The 25646-nt window shown below is 35.3% G+C and overlaps 1 protein-coding gene across 2 annotated transcripts in view; it reads right to left on the bottom strand.

Annotated features, from left to right (window-relative positions):
- Window positions 1–25646, bottom strand: part of IMMP2L (inner mitochondrial membrane peptidase subunit 2) — an 880842-nt gene that overhangs the window by 196390 nt on the left and 658806 nt on the right. The window contains exon 6 of one of the 2 annotated variants that reach the window (XM_017515628.2): window positions 18179–18281. The exons of the other annotated variant lie outside the window; for it this stretch is intronic. Coding sequence (XP_017371117.1) covers window positions 18179–18281 — 103 coding nt within the window. The remainder of the gene's footprint in view (window positions 1–18178; window positions 18282–25646) is intronic. 2 annotated transcript variants of the gene reach the window in all.

Raw genomic sequence — 25646 nt, 5'->3', positions numbered from 1 at the left:
GAGGCTGGGGGTGCAAATCATAGTAAATTTATTATTTATTTTATTCCAAACTGCTCCAATCTAATCTAGACATTCAATAAACTTTTGAGTCTCAGGCCCTGGGCTAGGCAAAGGAGACAGACAAAAAGATTACTAAAACATTCTCCATCTTTAGAAAATCTCTAACACTGAACATATGAAGTGGCATTGGGCAGGCAATGCTCTGTTTACACAAGCAGTCAGCCAGCCACTGTCTTTAAATGAATAATTGCAATGGGCAGAATACCCCACTAAGCATTGTATTTGATGCTTTTTACACATACAATTTTCCTTGAATCCACTAGCCTGTCTCCATTATTCTTTCTACAATCTAATCAATTTCTTGTTCTGGAAAACAGCCAAGTTTTAACAGTTCCTGAACTGAATGCAAAAAGAAACCTCTGAAAAAGAAACCAAATTCCTGGTGAAAAAAAACAACAAAAAAAGAGGAAGACTCCAAATATTTTCATATTCCATTGGAAAAGGAAGCTGTAAGTTTTTCTAACATAAGAATATTTATCTCTAGGGAATGCTATCACATTTACCAGGGGGGTCATTTTGACAATATACATAGTTTCTTCAGTTTTTACTTGGTCATACACAACAGAAAAAGAAATTTCTGTTCCCAGAGTTCAGGAAAATCATCTGGGTAGAATCAATTTCAGGTGGGGTGATTGAAACTTTCTAATAAAAGAAAATACATATTTAATTAACATACTCTTTCATTTTTCCCATCTCCCATTTTTAATTTCTAATTAAAAATCTGATTCGGTAAATTCAGATTATTTGAAAATCATCTGAAACCAATTACATTTTTAAAACTCAACCAATAAAAGAACAGGTTATACATAAGTGCCATACTTGTAAATAAAGTCAATAAACACGAGAACATCTAATCTTTAGAATGAAATGTCTTTTTAGTTAATGCTACTATATCTACCTAATCAACAATCACACACATAATATAAGCCAGTGTTTCTTGGGGTATGGCTTGGTCTTGCATTAGAACTGTATTAGTTTCATTTGGGGAATACTTACTAAAGTACAGCCTTCTCAAACCCACACAAGTTCTACTAAATCAGAATCTAAAGGAAACCAGAAAATCTTTATTTTTAATAAGTTCCTAAGGTGCTTCTAATACACATGAAAATTTGGGGAACAGTGCTATAACATTTTAGTCATGGATAACAAAGTTTCTATTTACACACTCAGAATGGGATGAGAAGCTTGGCTCCATCCTTCTTTCTACTCTCCTAAGATTTCTCTCCTCCCATGGAGATAGTTTTACTACTAGATTTCAGGCCATCCCACACTAAATTGGACTTTGCCTTCTTAATATCCCTTCGATATCTTGACAAATAATTTGTAATCCTGCTACTGCCCTCTAGATAAGCAAATCATTTCTTTTGGTGTCCCCAAATATTTCTGCCACCCTAATTTCCACTCTGCCCCTCTTCTTAGTTTCAGCAAGCCTGTTTAGCTGACCTATCACAAAAGCCCTGTGCTCTACCTAAAAGAAATTTTTTCTTTGGTCCTGTTTCTTCCTGTTCTGTTTGCTTTGCTTGCTTGAATCACCATCTATTTTTAAGGTGATATCCATCTCATCCTCTTTCTGAAAAGTACATCATGTCAGAAGCCTTCTTCCAATCTCCACTAACCACTTTAAGCTCATTTTAGTCTTTTTTTCCCCAAAGATGTCAAATGTTCTTTTTTTTTTCTTTTTTTTTTTTGAGACAGAGTCTCACTCTGTTGCCCAGGTTGGAGGACAGTGGTATGGCCTCGACTCACTGCAACCTCCGTTTCCCAGGTTCAGGCAATTCTCTTGCCTCAGCCTCCTGTATAGCTGGGATTACAGGCGTGTGCCACCATGCCCAGCTAATTTTCAAATTTTTTTTTAGTAGAGATGGAGTTTCACCATGTTGATCAGGCTGGTCTCAAACTCTTGACCTCGTGATCCACCTGTGTTGGCCTCCCAAAGCGCTGTGATTACAGGCATGAGCCACCGAGCCCAGCCAGATGTCCTTCTTGTATACTTTCCACTGACTTATTTCTGAACCAGAAGGCATCATGAGTGCTAAACTCACTCACAGAACAGAAATTTTATTTATTTAACAAGACATATTCGGTGCCTATTATGAGCCAGGCACTGTGCTACAGCAGTGAACCTAAAGGACAAGGTGCCTGACCTCATGAAGCTTAATTTCTATTGGAGGAGTTAAAAATATAAATAAGCATGAATAAAGAAATAAAATAAGATAGTGATAGTAGCTAGAAGCAGGGTGTGTGTGTGTGTGTGTGTGTGTGTGTGTGTGTGTGTATGTCTGTGTGTTCCATTTTATTAGATGCACAGAAAAAATCTTCCCTGAAGTGGGGAAAATAAAGAGCCAACTACACAAAGACCTAAAGGAAGAGAATTAAATGAAGGGGATCTAGCTAGGACAAAAGACATTTCTCCTGTTCAAAGACTTGAGAGATCAGAGAGGTGCAAGCATGGAAAGGGGAGAGATGTAGAGGCCGTATAATGGGAGGGCCCTGAAGGCCATGGCAAGTGAATCAGAGAAAACCTGACAGTTTTAATTCTAATAGCAACAGGAAGCCACTGAAGTGTTTCACGTAGGCTAGAGATCCGGTTTGAGGATAAGATAACCGCAGCTACCACAGAGACGTTGAAGTTTAGAAGATGAAGAGGGGAAGCATGCAGCCCAGTTAGGAGGCTCTTTTAGAGACATAGATGATGACCTGAGTCAGCGAGGCAGCAGTAGAGATGGAAGAAAGTACAACTGTGGCATGTTGGTGGAAGAGCAACAGGTCTTACTAGGCAGCTGGGGACAATGAAAAGTGAGACCCTAAGGATGCCTCCTAACCTTCTGTCTTGGGTAACTGGGGGGATGGTGCCATCTACTGAAAGGGAAGAAATCTGAGGAAAGAAGGTGGAAGCAGGAAGGACGGGAAGAATGGAGAGTTTCCTTTTAGACATGTTAAATTTAAGATGTTTCTTGAACATCCAATAGTAATATGATCTCGAGATACGAATCTAAGTAACAATGCATAAACATAGCATTTAAAAACAAGGGATCAATTTTCTTAGGGAGGGTTTAAGTTTGGATGAACATTCAGGATCAAGCTCAGGGGCATGGCAAAATCTAGAAATCTGGCAGAAAAGGGTGAAAATGTAAAAGAGGCCTAGAAAAAGTGACTGGTTTTAAAGGTTCAAGGATGCTAAAAGAAGAAAATTCTCAAAATGTTTTCAAAAGGAAATGGCCAACCATATCAAATACTGCTGAAAGGCTAACGTGGATATTTGGAAGTGATCACAGGTTTCAGCAACATGAACATAATGCTGACAAATCCTGAACCAAATAGATGAGTAATCTTTCAAAGCCCAGTTGTTTAGCTGACCTGCAAAAGAATATTACGGAAGGTAAGAGGTGAAAAGAAAAAAGAAGAGGATATGCAAAGCAAATTCTATCGGATTCATACCTTTAATAATTCTTAATCTAAGATAAACTACAGTGAGACATATGTTGCAAAAGTATGATATACAATAGATTTTTTTTTTAAGTATGAAATACTATCTGGCATACAAACTAAATTTATCTAAACAAAGATCTCAGAATTTAGCAGCACAGAATAACTTATTTATTGCTCCTGATTTAGGAGGCATAGATTTTTTGAAAGACTTATATTTAGTTATTTAACAAAGAATACCCAAGCAAAGTCTACAAATACAGCGCTCCTATATACTGCTTCTAGGACCACTTGTCACTCCTCCCTCTCTCATAGCAAAGCCTCCAAAAACCTGATGATTAATATCAATCTCTCATTTTTTAAATAGTGCAAGTTACCCTTTATTGCTTTAATTGCCCAGAATTTGAATTTGCATAGGTTGCAAGTAGAGAACAGAATCTTGAAGACACATAAACTAACCACACTTAGTCTTAAAACAGAATATATTAATCTTCACTGGCACTGCTCCCCACTAGAACTCAGTGCTATTCTGTGGGTAAGTCATGCTGTACGGTTTCCTGTTGACCTACCCACAGAGAGGAAACGCCACAGAAAACAGAGCCCACGTAAACTTTGGAGAGAGTGAGCCTTCATGTCTCAACCTTCTGCTTGGCTCTGACTCCAAGCACATTATACAAAGACCAGGGCTAACTTTCAGACCTTTGAAAGCTCAGCAAGGGTGAATAAGGACTCTTTCACACCATATTATTCTTAAATTAGTTCCCCAATTACTTCTCAAGATCAGCATTTCTCAAAGTATGGTACTCAGGACACCTTCACCTTGTTATTGTTGCTTTAAAAAAATGCAGATTCCCCAAGCCCCAAATCTCTGTGGAGTGAGCACAAGCATCTGCATTTTTAACAAGTGCCCCAAGTGTTTCTTAAGCACAGCCGAGTCTGGGAACTGCTGTCCTAATTTGCTTACTGTATGCTATACTGCAAGACCTTTGCGAGTTTGGAGTTTTTTTGCCTTTTGTTTCTTATTCTCCAACTCATTTTACACAACACTGCCAGATTATTGTTTTTGACTTGCGGTTTTAACCAGTTCTCTAACATGCCCAAAAGCCTTCTATGGTGATTCACAGCCTGCAAAATAATATTCAGACTTCTTTGTGTGATGTTTAAGGTTCTTGGTAATGCCTTCAGACTTGGCTCTTCTTACAGTTGAATATCTAGCCAAACGAAATTGCTCAAGGACCCAGTACATACTCCAAACACTTCCACCTCCATGCCTCCATTATCTTGTTTTCTGCTTCTAGAAAGTTACTTTTCCACTTGTCCATAAATACAAATCCTATCTTTTCTTCAAGGTTGAACTGATTAATGCCTTTGAATTCTTTCTTGCTAGATATCACTTCTATGAACTTCCTGATGTTGCATTTCTGTCTCTGACTTTCATGCTTTTTACCTTTTATTATATTACATTGTTGTCTGTTCTTTTGTCTGCCTAGTACTCTGGATTATCTGGGAACAAGTCCTTTCTCTGTACCAGCATCAACAAGATAAGGTTTCCACGGAGCTTCCATAATTTTTATATAATCCTGCCCCTAGTCCAGAATTGTCTGGTCTAGAGGTGGATACCTGGTCCAAACTATGACAACCAGAATACTCCAGCCCTTGACAATGATTGATTCTTCCAGGATGGACACTCAACTCAAGCTAGGCCCATCACAGTCCTTTCTCAACTAGATCCTGTCTTCACTGTCATAGCTAATTGGTGCAGGACTGGAACGAGACCCAAGCTGACCCTCTGGATTGGGAACTAGCGGTCAGACCATTCCCTGTCCCATGTATCAAACAGGAATTGGCAACACTGGAAAATTGCTCCTGCTCATGGCCATGGGATTAGCCTTCCCCATAGCCTCAGAAGGCCTTGGAGTAGAAGCGACAAGTATCTGGTAGGCAAATGCTACCTCTTTAATCTCATGATTGAAACCACCTTCAAAGCACTATTCAGTGTTGTCTTTAGAGACAAGCGCAGTGACTTGTGACATTTGTGGGGAACCACCACCACAAAAATTATTTCTCTTTCTGCTAGGTGATTTCTTCCATTTCATTATTATTTTCTTTTTATGGTGATGTTGAGGAGAGACATTCCTGCTACATTTATTAAAAGTTAAAAGAAAATCCCAGCATCTTGGGAGGCCGAAGCAAGTGGATCACTTCAGGGAGACCAGGAGTTCAAGACCAGCCTGGCCAGCATGGTGAAACCCTGTCTGCTCTAAAAGTACAACAAAATTAGCCTGGTATGGTGGTGCACACCTGTAGTCCAAGGTGCTTGGGAGTCTGAGACACGAGAATCCTTTGAACCAGAGGCAGAGGCTGCAGTGAGCCAAGATTGTGACCCTGCCCTCAAGCCTGGGTGACAGAGCAAGACTCTGTCAAAAAAAAAAAAAAAAGTTAAAAGAAAGCAGTATTTGCAAGAGACAATGTTCATGTTTCTGTCTCTCTTTTTCTGTGAAAGGTTACTAGATTTCTTCCTTTCTTCTACTTCTCTCCCTGGGGGAAAGTAGAAGAAAATAATTTTGAGAGCAGGAGAGATCTTCCATCTTAAGAAGGGGATACTACTTTGGGGGTTAAAAAAAATCAGGGCTGAGAACACAGGATGTATAATGAGTTTTGAAGACAATGTATTTTACTCTAAGCCTAGTTTACTTTCAACCAAGTGGAAAGAATATATAGCGTATTTTTTTGTGCATCTATGAATAATTTTGTTTTGCATGATTTGTGATGTTTTTGACTGGCTTGCTTTTAAACAGGAATGGAGTAATAGAAAAGCACATGAATGCAGAGATACTAGCCAAAGGATCATAATAATCATCTCAGAGGCATTTTGGAGACTTTCAGGAACTAAAAACAGAGAATTCTGTAAATAGCTTTATTAAGAGAGCAGTTTTCCTGAACCTACAGAATGGGGATATATCAATTTTGGGTAGTCTCTACGTACACAGGCATATCCTACTTAAATCCTTTCTATAAAGGGGCATCCTCTTCATAATCCTTCTTATGATCAAATACCAAATTTACTTTGATGTGACAAAAAATGGGTACTGTGAATAGCGAACTTCAAAAGACTGAGCAGTGAGATGGTTAGGGGTAATAATAAGATGGAGAAGCATATAATAAAATTTCACATTAATATAATATTATTATACCCAACATACAATAGTAGGAAGATTTTCCTGCAACAAAACAGTAGTTTAAATAATGTTTTTCCATCTAAAAAGAAATATACTTCTACTTAAGGGAAGGTGGTTGGTTTTTTTTAAATTAAAATACCGAGAAATATTATGTGACTATAATAAAATGAGAACTTACTCTTTAAAATATACTTAAAGTTCTTTATACAATATACTATTATGACTCAACAGTATAATACTGTCTCAGTCTGCTTGTGCTTCTATAACAGAATGCAACAGATTGAGTAATTTATAATTTAAAAAAATGTATTGACTCACAGTTTTGGAGACTGGGAAGTCCAATGTTAAGGAACCAGCAGGTTTGGTGATTCTGATATCAAGATGGCACGTTGAATACTGCATCCTCTGGAGGGGAAGAATACTTTTTCCACACATAGCAGGAGGCAGAAGGGCAAAGAGGAAAAATGGGACTGAAGTCCCCCTTGTAGAAGGCATTAATCCCAGCCATGAGGGTGGAATCCTCATGGACTAATCACATCTTAAACATTCCACCTGATAATACTGTTACAACAGCAATTAAATTTCAACATGAATTTTGGAGGGGACAAACAGTCACAAATACTACTTGAAAAAATATAACAGTTTAACCATGATGCCCAGCTGGGCAAAAAAGCTATTTAAGTACCATGCACTTTGATGAATGACCTTTAAAATAGCCTGACTCATTTTGTACTATTACTTTTCAATCGGTGCAGGATAACACATTCAGTCTAAAAACAATCACCTAGTGAAACCACGCCAGTAGATTTAAAGAATCCATTCATTTAATGGTTATTATCATTCCCTATTTAACACATATATTTTCTTGGTTTGAAAGACTATGCTTTGTGTTTGTGTCTGTGTTTTTATTTTTTTAATGACAGAAGAAGAATGCAATACAGTTTGTTTTAAAAGACTCTGTACCAAATATTTTGTGAAGATAAGAATTTCTCCTTGACTAGTGTCTACGTAATTCCATAATGACTTGTAGAAATGACACAATTTATAATCTCATTAGGTTTTTGTGAAGTGAAACTTAATTTATATGAACAACCCAAATATAATCATGGCTAATTTGAGAGGAATGTTTCATTTGCCTGCAGCTCCCCAACAAATAGTAGGCAGACAGAGTTTAAAGCCTCAGTGGGGAAGAGGCAGATGCATTTCACAACAAGAGAGATTTAAGCAGCTTTGAAAATGGTTTGGTGGAAGCTCTTCAACTGTAAATAAAATCACTGGAGGTCTAAGTAAAACTTCAGCCTAATGCAGTTGTTAGCCTAAGTAGGTTCTGGTTAACGATTATTTTCTTTACAAAAATCAGGCTTGGTGATCAAAAAAGTTCAGTATTTCACAATTTGATGAAGGCTTATGGTTTCCCCTTTCTTTCTTTCCGCTGATCACATCTTAATTTCAATTCACAATATCAATACACATATTTTAATACAGTAACTTTATTTAAAGGGGAGATTAATGTAACTCAAAAGAGGTGTGAACATTCTATATCATTTCTTCAGCAAAATTGATACATTTCCTTTTGAGAACATTTTTAATTAAAAAATATTGTTTGCAACTTCCGACAATTACCGATGTATTGAAAACATTTTAATTTCGAAAAAATATACATTTGTGTTTTAAATAATAATGGAAAAGAAATTTTTAAAACATGCTTTTCTTTCAGCTGATTTACCAAAATATTCACCCTGCTATGTTTCCTCCTTTTAGCCTCTACATTCTGGGAATTGTCTATGCCTTTGAAACGTGTGAGAACTTTACCAAAAAGAGTAATGAAGTCTGGTGAAATGAGTTGGTGGTGAGCTGACATGGATGCTAAGTGTAACAGAATAGAACTTTGATACTTTGGATGGAATAATATTTGTCTATAAGTTTAAGGGGTCATGAACAAGACTTGATTGCCACTCCCAAGGTCAGGGACACAAATCTAGTCCTTACTGGGCAGCACAACTCTCATCACATAGCCAAAACTGTTGCTTATGCTTAATTTTAAGGTTTGACCCATCAGAGATGAGCATGTAGTTAGTTTAAGATTCCAGCTGGCGAATTTCTCTAACAGATGTGTTGAGTTAATACGAAGGACCAGAATCTAACAGATATCCAATCAATTCTTGGTTCCTAAGGACTCTTATAAGTCAACCTACTTCATATTTTTATTACTACCCCCTTTGCCTAATGCCTAATCATCTCCCATTTGAACTAATAGTCCCATCAAATGATTGCATTTTCTACCTATATCCTATTTTGCAATCTAATCTTTCATTCATAATTTTCCTAACCAGCCTTTCCAGGACACCTCTCATAACTTATTACTCTCCTGTTCCAAAATGTAAATGGCTTTTTAGTCCATTCTTGATAATGTTCAAATTTCTGACTTTAATCAATTTCAGTCCTTAACCAATCTTTCTAAAGTTATCTATTACTAATTCACTGGGATCAGGGGTTGGCAAGCTTTTTCTATAAAGAGCAGATAATAAAAATTTTAGGATTTGTGGGATATAAGTCTCTGTTGCAAGTACTGAACTCAGCCGTTATAGTGGGAAAGCAGCCGTAGTCAATATGAAAGCCAGAGTGTGGCTGTGTTTCAACATAACTTCTTTTATACAGAAATAGGAATGGGCCAGATTTGGTTCAAGGACCATATTTCACTGAACCCTGTTCTAGATGAACCTTTACTGTGCAGAAATTGGCCATTAACTGTGTCATGAAACAGCTGTTAAACTCTGTTCCCAGTTCTGGGCTACAGGGATACAAGGATGAGTTAGCTCCCATAGCTGCCCTGGCAAAGTTCACAGTCTTCACACACAGAATAACTGTGCAATTATACGGCAAATGCTGTGTGGGGTAACTACCTCAGAAGCAAGACTTCATGTTAGAGTAGGTCTGGAAGTAGTCATTGTCCAGATTCAGGTGGGCAGGTACAAGATAATGAAAGGGAGAGGAAATGGCAGCCCGCGCCAAGATACAAAAATGCAAAACTAATTGGTAAATTTGAGAATGATCAAGGCATAGGCAGATAAGATGGATCTAGAAAATTTGGTGGGAGACAGAATCAAAGGGTTTGAATGTCCTTCAAATGAGTTTACACTAGCTCTTTGAGCCAGACTGCCCTTAGGCCTGGACAAGAGGTATTGCTTTTTTTGGTGCCTGTGTTTTTGAGAAACCTGCACATCACAAGTTTTAAAAAAAATAAATTTATTGAAGAACATGTGGGCCCCTATGTCATTCAAGATCTGGCATTCAGCACTATCAAAGTGTGACATTCTAAACATGATTATTCACCAGGTATTTATTCATAACAAACGAACACTATTAAGGACCCAGACACATGTTTTCCATTTCTTTTGTGTTCTAAAAAAGAAAGACGGACTGACTCCAAATCCCATGAAACTTCACCAGTTGATCACAGGCAGGATTTCAGCCATCTAAGCACTTAGCTAAGAGAAGAAGAAAATTAAATGACGTGACAAGCCGTCTCAGTGTGGAGTCCACACATTCTTGTATACTCAGTATCATTTGCCAGTACTCCTGAGTGGCCCTGTTCTTTCTGCTCTTCATATTTCAACTTGTGATTCTAGAATTCTAGAGGTACTCGGGAAAACACAGTATTCACCACAGTTGTTCGTGGCAACAAAGGAAATATTGTGTGACTACTAAATAATTCATATTGCTCTTAAATTTGTATGTATGTAGTTGAGGGTATGACATGCAAGGAGCATGACACCCTTTACATTGACAACCATGTGGAAATTGAACCCTCAAACCTGTAAATAGGTTTCCTTTTATAAAAATATGTAATAAGATGTAACTAATTCTTTAAAAACTTAAAAACTCAGTTCTATTTAAATAATTGTGATGCAATTTTATGTTAATTAGCAGTTATTTATATACTGGATTTTTGTTTTAAAAGATACATTTTGACATTTTACAAAATTATTCTGGAAAGACCTGAAAAAGTTTACTTTTAAATTTTTTTATTTTCATCTATATGTTCATTAACATATATTTAAATTATCTATACTAAATACTATTAAATATTCTTTTAATTCTTTATATCATTGTTGTCAATAGAATGCAATCATGTGAAAACCTTGATTGTAACAACAATAGTGATTTTGTTGAAATGGATGCCAGAAAAAAATGTGTAAATAAACATATGAATTTTAAAAATATTAAAAAAAAACTGAAAAATAACAGATTGGAATTTTCATTTATAATATATATATAATATAAGGCTTATGTATGTTTAAATTTTATTACTCTTCCAAAAATCACAGGCCTTTTAACAGAATACTCAGATGTGTAATAATAATTAAATTCAATCATCTATATTTGCTGGTTTTAGCCATATGAAGGTATATTTATCAAGTTAGGAAAAGTAATATATTTCATTTAACAGTTTGCTGATTTAATTTATAACTAAATGTTAACTATTTAGACATGTAGTATTTAGACCTCCATGCCATAGGCCCCACATGTATTAGGGGATGATCTCATATTTATAAGTAATGTGGAGTCACTGATGTCAACTTTTAAAATTTTAACTTATGCAGTTATTAGGAATATTCTATTATAGTGGGTGTGGTGGCTCATGCTTAAAATCCCAGCACTTTGGGAGTCCAAGGTGGATGGATTACTTGAGGCCAGGAGTTCAAGACAAGCCGGGCCAATATGGTGAAACTCCATCTCTACTAAAAATGCAAAAATTAGCCTGGTATGGTGGTGTGCACCTGCAATCCCAGCTACTCGGGAGGCTGAGGCAGGAGAACTGCTTGAACCCAGGAGGCAGAGGTTGCAGTGGGCTGAGATTGCGCCACTGTACTCCAGCCTGAATGAAAGAGCAAGACTCTCTCTCCAAAAAAAAAAAAAAAAAAAAAAAAAAAAAAACCCTTAAAAAAAAAAAAAAAAAAAAAAAAAAAGGAAACATTCTTTTATACTTTAGACATCAAAGGTATAAAGCATAATATAATGAACATCTGCATGCTCACCGCTCTGCTTAAGATATAAATAGTGTAACTTGGTGTCCTTGTACACTCCTCCCCAATAACATTCATTCCCATCCTTTCCAGAGGTAACCAATCCTGAATTTTTTACTGCTGTTTTAAATGGCAAATTCTTTAAAAGTATGTTTTCTATTTTATAATGATACCTAGCCATGTTTCATCATGTATATAATAGCTATTATACTACTGAGCTTGCATAATTGTTTTAATAGTTCTGCAGATTCCTCTTGAATTTTCTAAGGAGACAATATCACACTTACGAAAAATAACAGTTTGAAATCTTCATTGCCCATCCCTACATCTTTTATTTCTCTCTCTTGTACTGGTAATGACCTTTAGTATAATGTCAAATATAAGTTGTAAGAGTAGGCTTTCTTGCCTTGTTTCTTTATTGAATATAGTAGGTACTGTAGGTCGATAATATTGTTCTTAGGAAGAAAAATAATGTGATCAGAATCATTTTCAGAAAAATCCTTAGTGACAGAAATATCAGTTGGAGCAGAATTATTTGGGAGTCGTATTATGAAATTACTTCTATTTAATGCAAAAGTCATGGGGCCTGTGATGACCTACCAATAGAATACACATTATGGCTCTGATTCTGATGACTACAGTAAAAAACTGAATTTTCACTTGCTTAATTCACCAAGTTAGACAAATCTTAATGTACCAAAAACTCACATGGGTCTTACCATGAATAATGTCTAAAAATGTAGTTATCATGATTCACTACAGGTGCATTTATGGCTCCACTGTCACCCAAGTCACTCAAAATCAAACTCTCCTGCAAAGCATTTGAGTAAATACAACCAATAAGACACTGACACAGAGCAAAGTCTTTTTAAACATTACCTAACAAGTTGTAGAAAAATTAAAAATTTCCACAAAAAGCTGTCTCCCAGCTGAGTCAAAAGAAAGTTACTTACATAGTTTAGTGTTTACAAAGTTATTTACATAGTATGCCGTTTATTTAAAAAAGTGGAAAGCAAATAATTACCCACCAAATATTTTATAAGTATATATCCATGTAAATGAAGCAATTGAATCTCAAACGTTGAATCACAATGTATTTGATTGAAGCCTTTTCTTGTCTTATGGGTCCTTCATATTTTCCACTTTATTTTTCTGTGTATACCCAGTTATGTAAGCACCAATTACATCTTGCAAGTAAAATAAAGGCTTCAATCTCATTTGTAACAAATTCTGAGAGCTAATAAAATTGCTAAATTAATAACCCCTGCATATGTTTCACTAAATCTTTGCTCCTGACCTATTATCAGTAAACATATATTTCTAATAAAATAAATGTGTTTAATTTTGTAACTAAACAGCCCAAAGGAACAGTATCTGCCATAGCAATGAAGTCTAATGACAATTATGCTGACATTCTTCTATCTAAAAATGAAATCATGTGGAAAATGGTTTCTACTCTAGCAGAATAATTAAGACAGAAGACAAAATTTGATACGGTAGAAATGGAAGCCTCTTCTCTTGGGGAGAGGGGTGATATTATTTGCCTCACCACCATATTATGTTTCCAAGCTTTTTTCTTAAAATCACATATATTTTTTGACGTCCTAATTACACAACAAATCCAACAAATGGTGAAGTCAATCCTGAGGGACTTTTTGTTTCATTTTACTGCATGGACATTTCTTGATTTTGAACACAGCTTCTGAATATGGGCTCTCTTCTGAGACTTAGTTACCTTTGGCTATACAAATATTTTTATTATACTGGTATCTTCTTTAAGTGGTTTTGATCTTTTTTGAAATGTATGCCTTTGTCTATACCAGTCAAATGAAAATTGTATCTTGGTAAAACATGTGAGGTTGCCAGGTTCCAGTGCTATTTATGGGAACCATGAGGAACATTTGACAAAAAACCACAAGGTAAGGCTTTATGACTTATTAACAAAAACTATATAACTATAGGTACAAGTATTTTTCTATAAAATATAGATTATTTTAGTTCCTGTCAAAATTGTCTAATGAACAAGCATGTACTATAAGACAACAAGAAAATATAACCAATTAAAGTCTAAGCACCAATTTTTCAAAGAAAATGTGAAGACAGTACTTCATCTGGATCCTGTCAGATGACCTTTTTCTATTTGAAATGACTGATTTTAAATAAATGCTATTCTAGCTGTTCTAGAGAAGCTACACAAGGAAAATGCTACAATTCAACAATAAATAAATGCAATGAAAATTCATTCTCATGTTTCACGAGATTATTCTGTATTGTATAAGCAGAATACTTTCAATGCAGCTGAAACCCATTAACCACTTCAGGCATAAATTACTTCATTCACAAAACATACAGCATCTAGAGTGCTTTATGTAATGCAAGATTTTACCAAATAGTTACTTCTACTAATTTCAGAACACTCTGGTCTACCAAATCCTCCTGGGAGATTTCAAGGGTTTTAATACACAAATACTCTACTTCTCTAAGAGGCTCTGTCATACCTCCACCTAGAGTATTTGCCACACTGCGTTGTGAAGGCCTAATTGTCTTCTTCCTTGAGAGTAAGGATTATGCCTTAGTGATGATTGTTATCTATTGACCCTCTTACCTGCTTCTTCTGGGCATCAAGCCATGTTTTAATGCTTAGTGATAGTGGCAAAAAAATTCAGAAGGCTCATAGGTTCAGTGCACTCCTTATTATCTATGACCTGAATCTCTGCCCTTATAATCTCTAACTATTTTAAGCATTTCCCAAAACTCAGTCCCAATTCCTCTCTTTGTCAAATGCTCTTAAAAGAAAAAGTCCAAATCTTTCATCCTTCCTGCAACTCCAGAGTCTATTATTTTGTTTTTTACCAAAGAAGCATTATACAGGGGAAAAAATGAAAACAGGTATGACTAGACATTACACTGCTTAAAATGTCCATTTCCCACGTGTCACCAAATCTAGTAATCTCTGCCTGGTTAAATATAACTCTTATTTCTCTTGACCAGCCCACTCATCAGAATACACGAACCAAAATCAAGATGGACAAATCATAGCTGCTTAAAAATGTGTCTTGAAGGCATAAAGGAAAAGCTCTGCACGATATAAAAACATAAACCTTACTTTTTCTCCTTTCCACTGGTTTTTAAAAAGTGAAAAATGTTTTATACTTCATAAACTTCAAAAGGAATTCTATGGAGTTTTAACCTTCATTTTCCATACTTACTTATATATCATCACTTTCAGACCATCAGTTCATTTCATTAATAAATAATAGTTGTAATGCTCATTTATTGCTAAAATTATCATCTCCTATTAGGCATATTTCCTTCACAAAACACTCTAGGGTGATCATATTTTATTTAATAAGGTATCAATGAAATAAGTGATTGAATTAGCTCTTTTCCAAATGACTTGGAACTAAAAAAAACTCATATTTAGTATAACTCAAAGTTTCCATTCTCAGAAAGAGGCAGTCTGTCATAAATAGTTTCTGCGCCTGAATTATTCAGTTCTGCTTCATAGTCCCTGCACACAAATTGTTCACAAGGTCACACTATGATCACAAACCTAAAAATCAAAATACATTTATATATCTTAGAAAGGTTATGCTTGCCTTGAAATGTATAAGTCAAAAGTTTTTCTTCTAATGTCCTTTGGTCAATATAGCTAAAATAAATTATTTACATCTGGTGCTAAATAAATAAATAAATAACTTTCCATTTATTTTTAGATACTAGAATTTCACAAATCACTATGCAGGAAACAGTGCAAGTATCTCAGTTACTCTCAATTTAAAGCTAGATACAAATGATAGAAAAACTTTGAAGATGGAAAATGGAGAAGCTAACTCATGGAAAGAATTACATTTGTATTTGCAGTAAATGGAACACACTACCTAGGAGAACAGTTCAAATATAAATATTACAATATTTATAATAAATGAAAGAAAGAATTGTTGCATGCATTTTTAATTGAAGAGTCTGCCAATGTGAAGTAGTTAAAAATCACTACTTGAAATGTCACAGCTATACACACATACAAATACAAATACAAAATTTAGTTTCTATGTGCTTACATTTTAAAGCAAGCAGAAAATTTGTCAATATCTACAATAATCAGTTATTTTTGTGTGCTGGTGAAGAACATCATGGCTACAACAGAATATATATTCATCTACATAGAACTAGGGGTTATAAAAGAAAAGACACTAATTTCTTTCACAAAGAAATTACTGAGAGAAATGCTTAGAAAACATTCTAAGCATTTATAAAGCAACACATCAGAATCACCACATGTCCTTATTATATAATCCAGTAAAATCAAGTAGCAATTTGATTTTATTTCCAGATAATTACTACAATTTTAAAAGAAACTTATGAAAGATATTTATCCCACTAGAAATGCTAACTAAAGTCATAAATTAGCAAATCCATATCATGAGAAGATAAAACATTTTCTATCATTGTGCAATAATCATATACTCAAGAGGGTTAGCATAAAGATATTTCATAGAGATATCTATCATACATAATGGAAACATTTCATACCCAATTGCATCTGTGATGAGAGAGACAGAAAATGGCTTTTAGAGGTAATCTTTTTCACTTTCGAGTTGCTACAAAATTTTGTCACAAGAGTCACTCTACACTGTAAGTGACCTAAAACATTTCCAATCTGTTTATTTGACCTTTAGTATACCTTATGAAAATTAGATGATAGTTTTGTAATAATTTTTATTCAAAGGCAAGAGAAGGCCTTAGTAGTATTTATTATCAATATTGCAACTAGAAAAAAAAAAACGAAGCAGGAGTAGTTTCCTAAAGTTTTCTTCCGCACAGCCATACATGCTTTTCCAACCCTAGCTCTATTATTGCACTGTCAGGCAAAGATGAGTCAAAGTGGCTGCTCCATTAGTGACTGCGGGAGTGTCCCCCATACTACGTGAAAGAAATTGGTTTATTAGATACCACCAACATTAAATCTCAGAAAAAAAACTATATGAATAAAATGTTTTCCACAAACATATTTAAAGGTATTCAATATTGACTTACACAAGTTGAATATCCCTTATCCAAAATGCTTAAAACCAGAAGTACTTCCAATTTTTGATTTATTTTGAAATATTCGCATTATACTGACTGGATGAGCATCCCTAATCCCAAAATTTGGATCCAAAATGATCCAATGAACGTTTCCTTTGAGCATCATGTTGGTGCTCAGTAAGCTTAGAATTTTGGGGCATTTCAGATTTCAGACTGTTGGATTAGGGATGGTAACCTTGTATACGTAACAAGTATAGATATGCCTAGCTTTAGGAAAATCTAATGAGTGGAGATCCCAGCTTTTAAGCAGACTAGTTAATGAGAAACAAGCGTACTGCCAGTTAACTAAAAGATCCTTCACTTTATATTATGAGCTATATTGCAGGGATTCATAAATAAAGAATTTCTATATACATTCAACATGAAAAAACTCACAAAATACCAGTTTAGTCCCATGTTTGATGGAGTACAAGCATGGAATAAAGAATGTCTGCATTTCTACTATAAACTCAGTGCTTGTAACATCCTACTTAGGAAGGGTGACAGATTATGCCATTCCAAAATATGCTACTTTGACATAAGGATTACTTTAAGCTAAAGGCGCTTGACAAACAGCAGATGCAAGAGGGGCATTCTAATCTTCCCCTTTTCTTCCTGAAAGCAGGAGACACAATTTTTCATGTGAAAAATGTCCTCCCTGTACCAGGATTAAAAAAACATTCTTCCATGGGGAGTGATGGCAGGGGATTCTATACAAACAGACCTTGCTAAAATGTATTAAAATCATTATCTTCCTTTAGCCTCACCACATAATTTAGTTACTTTTCCACAATTAGGTCTCTGTTCAATCTAACATAAAAGTATGTTCGTTTTTCCAATTTTGTGCCTTCATTTCTTTATGAGGGCTCCTGTACCACCTAAAACTTAAACTTGTTTGCTTTTCTCTTGTGACTCTGTCTTATGGCAATTTAAGTCTCAGGCCCAGCTGGGACCCTAAGAGGGTAGAGGTAAAGTTTTGCTTCTTGTATACTTACCAGTATGATTTCCATTACACTTGCATTTTAAACTAACGATTTAGAAAATTAATGCCCATAGGTCTTGTACACATTATGTCTGCTAAATGTCAACTGAAAATATAGGCTACAAAGTATTCCCATGGAAGAAAAAAAAGGTCTTCAAATTTAGAATAAGCTAGTTGGCCAAACACATCTTTTGGTACTTTGTTGTGGTGTCTGAGTTCTTTTCCATGAAACACACGTGCGCATACACATACATATACACACACCCGGATAGTGTACCTTACTTATGATACTTAAAAGGAAATTTTCAAATATAAACTATTCCACTATAAAATTCATGATCACTCTTGGCTGAGTTACCTGAACAATCTATCTGACATACTTTTGTTCCCACCTTTGAAATCCAATTGTATCAACAAGAACATAAAAGATGACTCACCGGCCCAAAAGAATTACTGTCAAAACTGTGTCCATGATGATCACCTTCAACCCAGATGTGACCACGGGGGACTTTCACATACCGGTTTTTGTGTCCTATGGTTCTAGAAATAAACAGTGTAACCATTGAGATATGAGTAGAAAAGAGATCAAACAGCTGAGCATACAAACTCAGGAAGAGCGAAAGTGTTATATAGATGTTATATACAGGTTAACCGTGAAGCTTCTCCATAATTTCATTTTTAAGGAAGATGTGGTTAGAGCCCTTTGAATTGAGCCACAGGAGTTTTTGTCTTTTTATATTTCTATAGGTAAGAATTTTGTGCTTAGATAAAATGTATTGGCACCAAATATAATGTGTTGTTATTTAATATAACTCAACAATATTCTAAATAGGTATTTATGAAATTCAGTAAGCCCTAACAAAATACAGATCTATTTGTGTTTTAACATTTGCTTTTAAGTCAATATTCAACTCTTCCAACTGATTCATGCACAACTACAATCTGCATTTTTTTCTATCGAACTTCTCAAACCAGTGGGCAACACTTTTCATAAACTCTTAAAACTCTGAATTTCAATGTAAGTAAGAAATAAAATGAAATAAAATAATCCAAATAACTTCTTGTTAGACAAAAAATATCAATATCATTTGAAAATTTTTGCCCAGCACTAAATTAGTCCTAAAAATGAAAAATTTTTAACAACTGTGAAGACTAAAGATCAGTGATACACATATAGCAAAATATTCTTTATTTTTAATGCTGGCAAGGAAATGGACTAAGAAAAGGCTACCTCACACAGTTTTGGTAGCAATGTAGAAAGGTATAATGTTTTTGTCTATATTTCCATTTTAGGCCAATTTTTGGTGCATTTTTAAGATACCAAAATGTGTGTGCCTTTTGACTTAGTTATTCTACTTGCAGAAATCCGTTCAAAAAATAAAATCAGAAATACAGACAAATTTATTCATTACCAGGATGTTCAAACAAGGCTTTTTATGGCAAAAAAAATTAATTTACCTAAACATTCAACAACACAGAATTGGTTCAATAAATTATGATGCAACCAACTAAATAAAAGATGGGCTTACAATAAAATATAATCCTGCCGGGCGCGGTGGCTCAAGCCTGTAATCCCAGCACTTTGGGAGTCCGAGGTGGGTGGATCACGAGGTCAAGAGATCGAGACCATCCTGGTCAACATGGTGAAACCTAGTCTCTACTAAAAAAAATACAAAACATTAGCTGGGCATGGTGGCGCATGCCTGTAATCCCAGCTACTCAGGAGGTTGAGGCAGGATAATTGCCTGAACCCAGGAGGCGGAGGTTATGGTGAGCCAAGATTGCGCCATTGCACTCCAGCCTGGGTAACAAGAGTGAAACTCTGTCTCAAATAAATAAATAAATAAATAAATAATAAATAAATAAATATAATCCTAATCCCATAATAAGAAGTTCTTCTGAGGGCAGAGACTTTTTTTTTTTTTTTTTTTTTTTTTTTTTTTTTTTTTTTTTTCTTTTATCCCCTAAAAAGTTCAGGGAAATGCCTGGCCTAAAGAACTTTCTCTGTAAATGTTGGCTGAATGAAGGAATGAATAAATGTCGCCTCCAAGGCTGTAGAGTTCAGAAACTGAGCTTGGGACACGGTTTTTTGAGCTGGTGTCCCTATGAGACTATTTTCATTAGCTAGCAAGTTGTGTATGTGCAGAAGAATACATGAAAAAGAAAAACAAAACATAAATTGGTGCTACAGAAACTTAAACTATTCATTATCTAGGATGGTTTTTCATTTTCAAGATAATTTCAGTGCTGAACTACTTTACTTTAGATCAGTAAATCATTCATGCAATGAAGCAAAATTGTGGCTATTAGAAGCCCACAGTAAGTTAATGACTGCTGTTTATTTTTAATTACTATTGGGAAGAAAGTTATCAGCTTTTTAAAGACAAGTGAAAAACAAGTTGAACACATCTTACCATTATATACTTTGTAATATAAGTGTCCTTCAATTAAAGTAAGTCAATTAGTTCCTGATATCACTACCACTTGTATTATTAGATTGCCTCTAAGAACTAATATTCCACATGAAATGTTAATGACAAAGAGAATATCCTTTTACTTAACTGTTGGCAAGGCATACTCTCCAAATCAGCCCAAACGTTTGTTCACCTTATTAAGCTGGGTATTTTGGATAAATGCTCAGAAAGAAAACAGTCATCAATTTTGTCTCTTCAAATAAGCATTCAAGAGTTACAAAGTAAAACCAGTATACAACCATTTCTGCAATGACATAGTAGGTTTTAAATCAAGCATATTCTTCCAGAAACCAGAAGAGTCATATGAAACCAAGATTGAGTTTTAATGTTATATAAGCTAAGCAATCAAGATACTTGCAATAGAAAGCAACAGCTTCATAAAAGACCAGTGACAGTTACATGCTTCCTCGCATTGACCATCTTATCTGAAAAATTTAAATATGCCTTTATCCTATAACTTTCTAGCTATTTCAGTGTTTTATTTTTCTTTTTTGAGCCTATTAACACTTGGCATACATTTATGAGTTTATTTGTTTATTTTTTATGTCCCTCCACTAGAATGTAATCTTTGGAACTTTGCCTTTTTTGTTCATAAGAGTATCCCCAGAGCCAGAATACTGCACAGAGTGCTCAATAAACATTTGTTAAACAAATGACCAAATGAATGAATAACTGAAGAATAAAAAATATTGCCACAAAAGCAGAATAATAGAGTGGAAAGTACATAGGTTCTGGAAACAGACTGAACCAGTTTTAATCTTGATGCTCACAAGTAACCTTTGGCAATTTACTTAAGTTTCTACCTCCATTTGCCCATCTTTAAAATGGAATAAGACATACCCTAACTCAGCAGTCCCCAACCTTTTTTGCACCAGGGACTGATTTCATGTAAGACAATCTTTTCATGGACCAGGTTGGGTGGGGGATGGTTTTGGCATGATTCAAGCACATTACATTTAGTGTGCACTTTATTTCTATTATTATTGCATGGTAATATATAATGAGCTAATTATACAAATCACTATAATGTAGAATCAGTGGGAGTCCTAAGCTTGTTTTCCTGCAACTAGATGGTTCCGTCTAGGGGTGATGAGAGACAATGACAGATTATCAGGTATGAATCTCATAGCCAGCTTGACCTATATAGTTAAGCCCCGTATCTACTAAAATACAAAAATTAGCCAGGTGCATTGGGGGCGCCTGTATCCCAGCTACTCAGAAGGCTGAATCAGGAGAATCTCTTGAACGCAGGAGGCAGAGGTTGCAGTGAGCCGGGATCGCGCCACTGCACTCCAGCCTCGGTGACAGAACAAAACTCTCAAAAAAATAAAAATAAAAAAAGGTCTCATAAGGAGCATGCAACCTAGATCCCTCACATACGCAGTTCACAATAGTGTTCACGCCCCTGTGAGAATTTAAAGACATCCCTGATTTGGCAGGAGGTGGAACTTAGGCAGTAATGAGAGCAATTGGGAGTGGCTATTAATACAGATGAAGCTTCCCTTGCTTCTTACCTCCTGCTGTGCAGCCCAGTTCTTAACAGCCCACAGACCAGTACCAGCCCATGGCCCAGGGGGTTAGGGACTCCTGCCTCAACGGGGCCGAAAGGAAGGTTAGTAGTTAGATGAAAATAGAATGGAAAGACTGTTACACAGCGTAGTCTCTGGAGCCAGCCTATCTTGGCTTTTGAATCTTATTTAATATTTTCAAGCTTACATGATCTGTGCAAGTTGATGAAACTCTGTGTCAGTTTTCTCAGTTACACAACTGGGCAAATAATACCTCAAAAAGTTATCCTATGGATAAAGTGGCATTTATTAAACACTTGATAAGTGGATTCTCCTGCAGTTGAGATGCACTGACTATAGTTTTGATGTAAAGTCAGAACCCAATAAGTGGTAGATATTATTGCTATTGTCTTCCTTTGTCCATTATTTTCTTTCATTTCCTAAGTCAGAATATGTTCAACCTCTGCTATCTATTAGCATCACTTTTTCAAAATTACCTGAACTATGCTTCAGTAATTTCCTTTCCCCACAGTTGTACTGTGATTATAGACTATTTTTAATGGTACAATCAATCTTTTTTTTCTTGTGCTCTTATGTCCTTCTGGGACACTCTAAAACTGATATGTAAGAACACTATTTATTTGTGTTCTGCATATTCAGATACGCAGAGTAGTAGTAGGTGAAGTACAATCTATTTGTGTTTTTACCTACCAGTCTCTTGTATGTTTGAATATTACTATGCTAATACAATGTGGTTTCCTAGATACCAGACAGATTTGAAAGAACACTTTGAGCTACAGAAGAACCCTGGTAAAATCATGCTATATCCTAGTGCATATTCTGTTTCTTGGGTTTCAATCTAACTTTTTAAAGAATAATCCAAAGTCGCTTTAAAAAGATGATGTTAAAATACTGGGCTAGTTCCTTTTAGGACTGCCAAAGAAATATAATACTCCTAATAGAATTTCTCTAGAGAAAGAATTTTAAATAGCTTTGTGCCCCTGAATTCACATAAAAGAAAGACAAGATAATCTTTTAGGTGATTTAACAGTTAAGTGAGGTGTCAGCCTACAAGGTTGTATGTATCTATGGCTTGCAAATAATTTTGGCTTTGACAGTCAAAAATGAGCTCTGTATGGTATTCTAACTACCTGTCTAAGAAAAGGCATTTTTAGTAGTGCCTTTACCAAGACAAGTTACCTAGGTCTTATAAATGGAATAAAGAATCATTGGCTCCAATTTGATTTGACCTTGAAACCAATGTTTTTAAGTCTCTGAATCTTTTGAATGTCATCAGTTGAATACAAAAGTATTGTGTAGGTAATTCTTGTCACCACAAGAAAGGAAGAATTTCTCATTAAAAGTATATCCCAAATGCACACACACACACACACACACACACACACACACACATAAACACACATACACACACGTGTGTGCACGCGCACACACACACACACACACATAGACAAACACACACACACACACACGCCCACACCCCACACACACATTCTTAAGTAGGCCATTTATGTTAATAATTCATGATTGAGTTAAGGTATTCTTATTTCTTTATTTTTCAAATTATTCTATTAGTTTTTCCCATTGTCCAAAGTAGTGGCTGCTCTCAGGATGTTTACCGCTCCCTGGATACTAGATCTGTGGTTTTCATTGCCTTGAGGAACCAGAAGTCAAGGGCTCTGGACCCAGAAAGATTGGCAGTTAGAACTGGGTCTCCTTATCATTGTTAACAGATAGAACCAGAAAAAAAATTCACCATCAGGAAAGGAAAATAAAAAGAACACTTGCCTATCTAGTGTTGGCCTTTGCAAGAAAAATAACTCCCTCTTGAGAATTTACCTTCTGCTCTCAAATGAGACCGAGGTTCAAATTCACACTACTTGAGTGGTCTGACAAAGTAAAAATCAGCTTTAATTGGCCCCAGACATCTGGCAAAGAATAATCTCTCAAATGTGGTTTCAGGTTTTCTACAGATGAATCCCAGCCATCAGGAACCCACAATTCAAAATTACAAATCTCATTTGGAAATAGCCACCTTAGTGAGTCAGGACAAACAATGAATAGCAAAATTAGACTCCCCTAAACTTCGAATACTGGATTAATGGATATACGTGCTATATCTAAATATTTTTAAAGTATAATGGGAATTAAAAACATGAGTAACGAACAATATAATATTTTAAAGATAGACACTTGAAAAAGAACCAAATAAAAATTCTAAAAATTAAAATATATAACTAAACAAACGGGTTAAAAAGCAAATTACTGAGTTAAAGAAAGAAGTAATGAACTGTAGAAGAATTCAACACAGAGAGCTAAAGAATTGAAAAATATAAGAGACGTTAGAAAGATGCAGGGAGCATTACAAGAAAATGTAACATCAGTATAATCAAAGTTCCAAAGAAAGAGAATAAAAAGAAACAAGGAAGAGATAATATTTGAAGAGACAGTGGTAGAGTATTTTCCAGAGTTGATGAATGAATGAATATGCTCGGCCTTAAAAACTGATATTCCAAAATATGGCACTTTGATGTGCTAAACTGAAGAAGCCTCAAGGTCTCTCTGACCTCCTTCCACCTTGTTTCTTATTCATTGTCTCTCCTAAATAAAGCATGATGAAGTTGTTCCCTAAAGTTCCCTTATCTCCCTAGACTCCAGACTGGCTTAAAAGGAAACAGTTACCTCTGGTACATTCCCTGAATTTTCGTTAACTGAACTCATATCATAGGAAGAAAGTCTGAAGTCTCAACATACCTGAACAGACTTTGGTCACAAACTATTGTCTGCTTGGTGGGTTCAATAGATTGTCTCAGGCCATTGTATGTTCAACCCCATTGAATTCCCATAAAAATCATTTACTACCACCTTAAAATCATCCACACTTCCCCATCTCCTTCCCCACCTAAAAATAAGCATAAGATGGTCTGTACTCTATGGTGTGGTGTACTCACTCTGTGATCCAACCCTTCACTGCACTTTGTATGCCTTTGCTCCTATTAATCTGCCTTTTGTCATTTATTTTTCAGTGAATTTTCAGAGGGCTAAGGGGAACTTTTCCTTTGACTGCCACAACTACGGATTCTGAAATCAGTGCAAATAAGTAAGACAAATAGTAAAAACAATCACACTATCATACATTGTAATGAAATTGTAGAACACTGAAGTCTCACTACTCCCAACCTCAAATTCTGAAAAGCTGCCAGAGGAAAAAACATGAATTATCTTAAAAAATTAATTGACAGTAGAGTTCCCTTACTGGGGTATAACATACATAATAGAGAATTCAGCAATCTTAAGTATACAATTCATTGAATTTAAAAATCAACAGTCACATAATCCCTGTCTACATCAAAATATGAAACACTTGAGTTCCCCAAAAAAGTTTCTTCATGTCCCTCTGTGGGCAAGTCTGCCCCACCCTCATCCTGGCTTTAGGCAATCACTGCTATGCTGCTTTCTATCACTACAGTTATACCTTTTCTAGAATTTTACATACAGGCATACCCTGAAGATATTGTCGGTTCAGTTCCAGACCACCTCAATGAAGCAATATCACAACAAAGAAAGTCAAACAACTTTTTTTTTGTTTCGTAGTGCTTACAAAAGTTATGTTTACGTTATACTGTAGTTTATTATGTGTGCAATAACATTATATCTAAAAATACACATCTTAATTTAAAAATATTTTATTGTAAAAAAAAGCTGATACACAACACGAGCATACAGTATTCTGTTAGGAAAATGATGCCAATCAACTTGTTGGATGCAAAGTTGCCACAAACCTTCCATTAATAAAAAATGTAATATCTACAAAGTGCAATTAATGGAAGCACAATAAAACAAGTCGTGACTGTAAACAGGAACATATAATATGTATTCTTTTATTTCCTGCTCCTCACTTTAGT

The sequence above is a fragment of the Cebus imitator genome, unplaced genomic scaffold (genome assembly GCF_001604975.1).
Source record: "Cebus imitator isolate Cc_AM_T3 unplaced genomic scaffold, Cebus_imitator-1.0 Scaffold554, whole genome shotgun sequence".
NCBI lineage: Eukaryota > Metazoa > Chordata > Mammalia > Primates > Cebidae > Cebus > Cebus imitator.
Note: the sequence above shows the minus strand (reverse complement) of the source record. Positions and strands in the feature narration are given on the sequence as shown.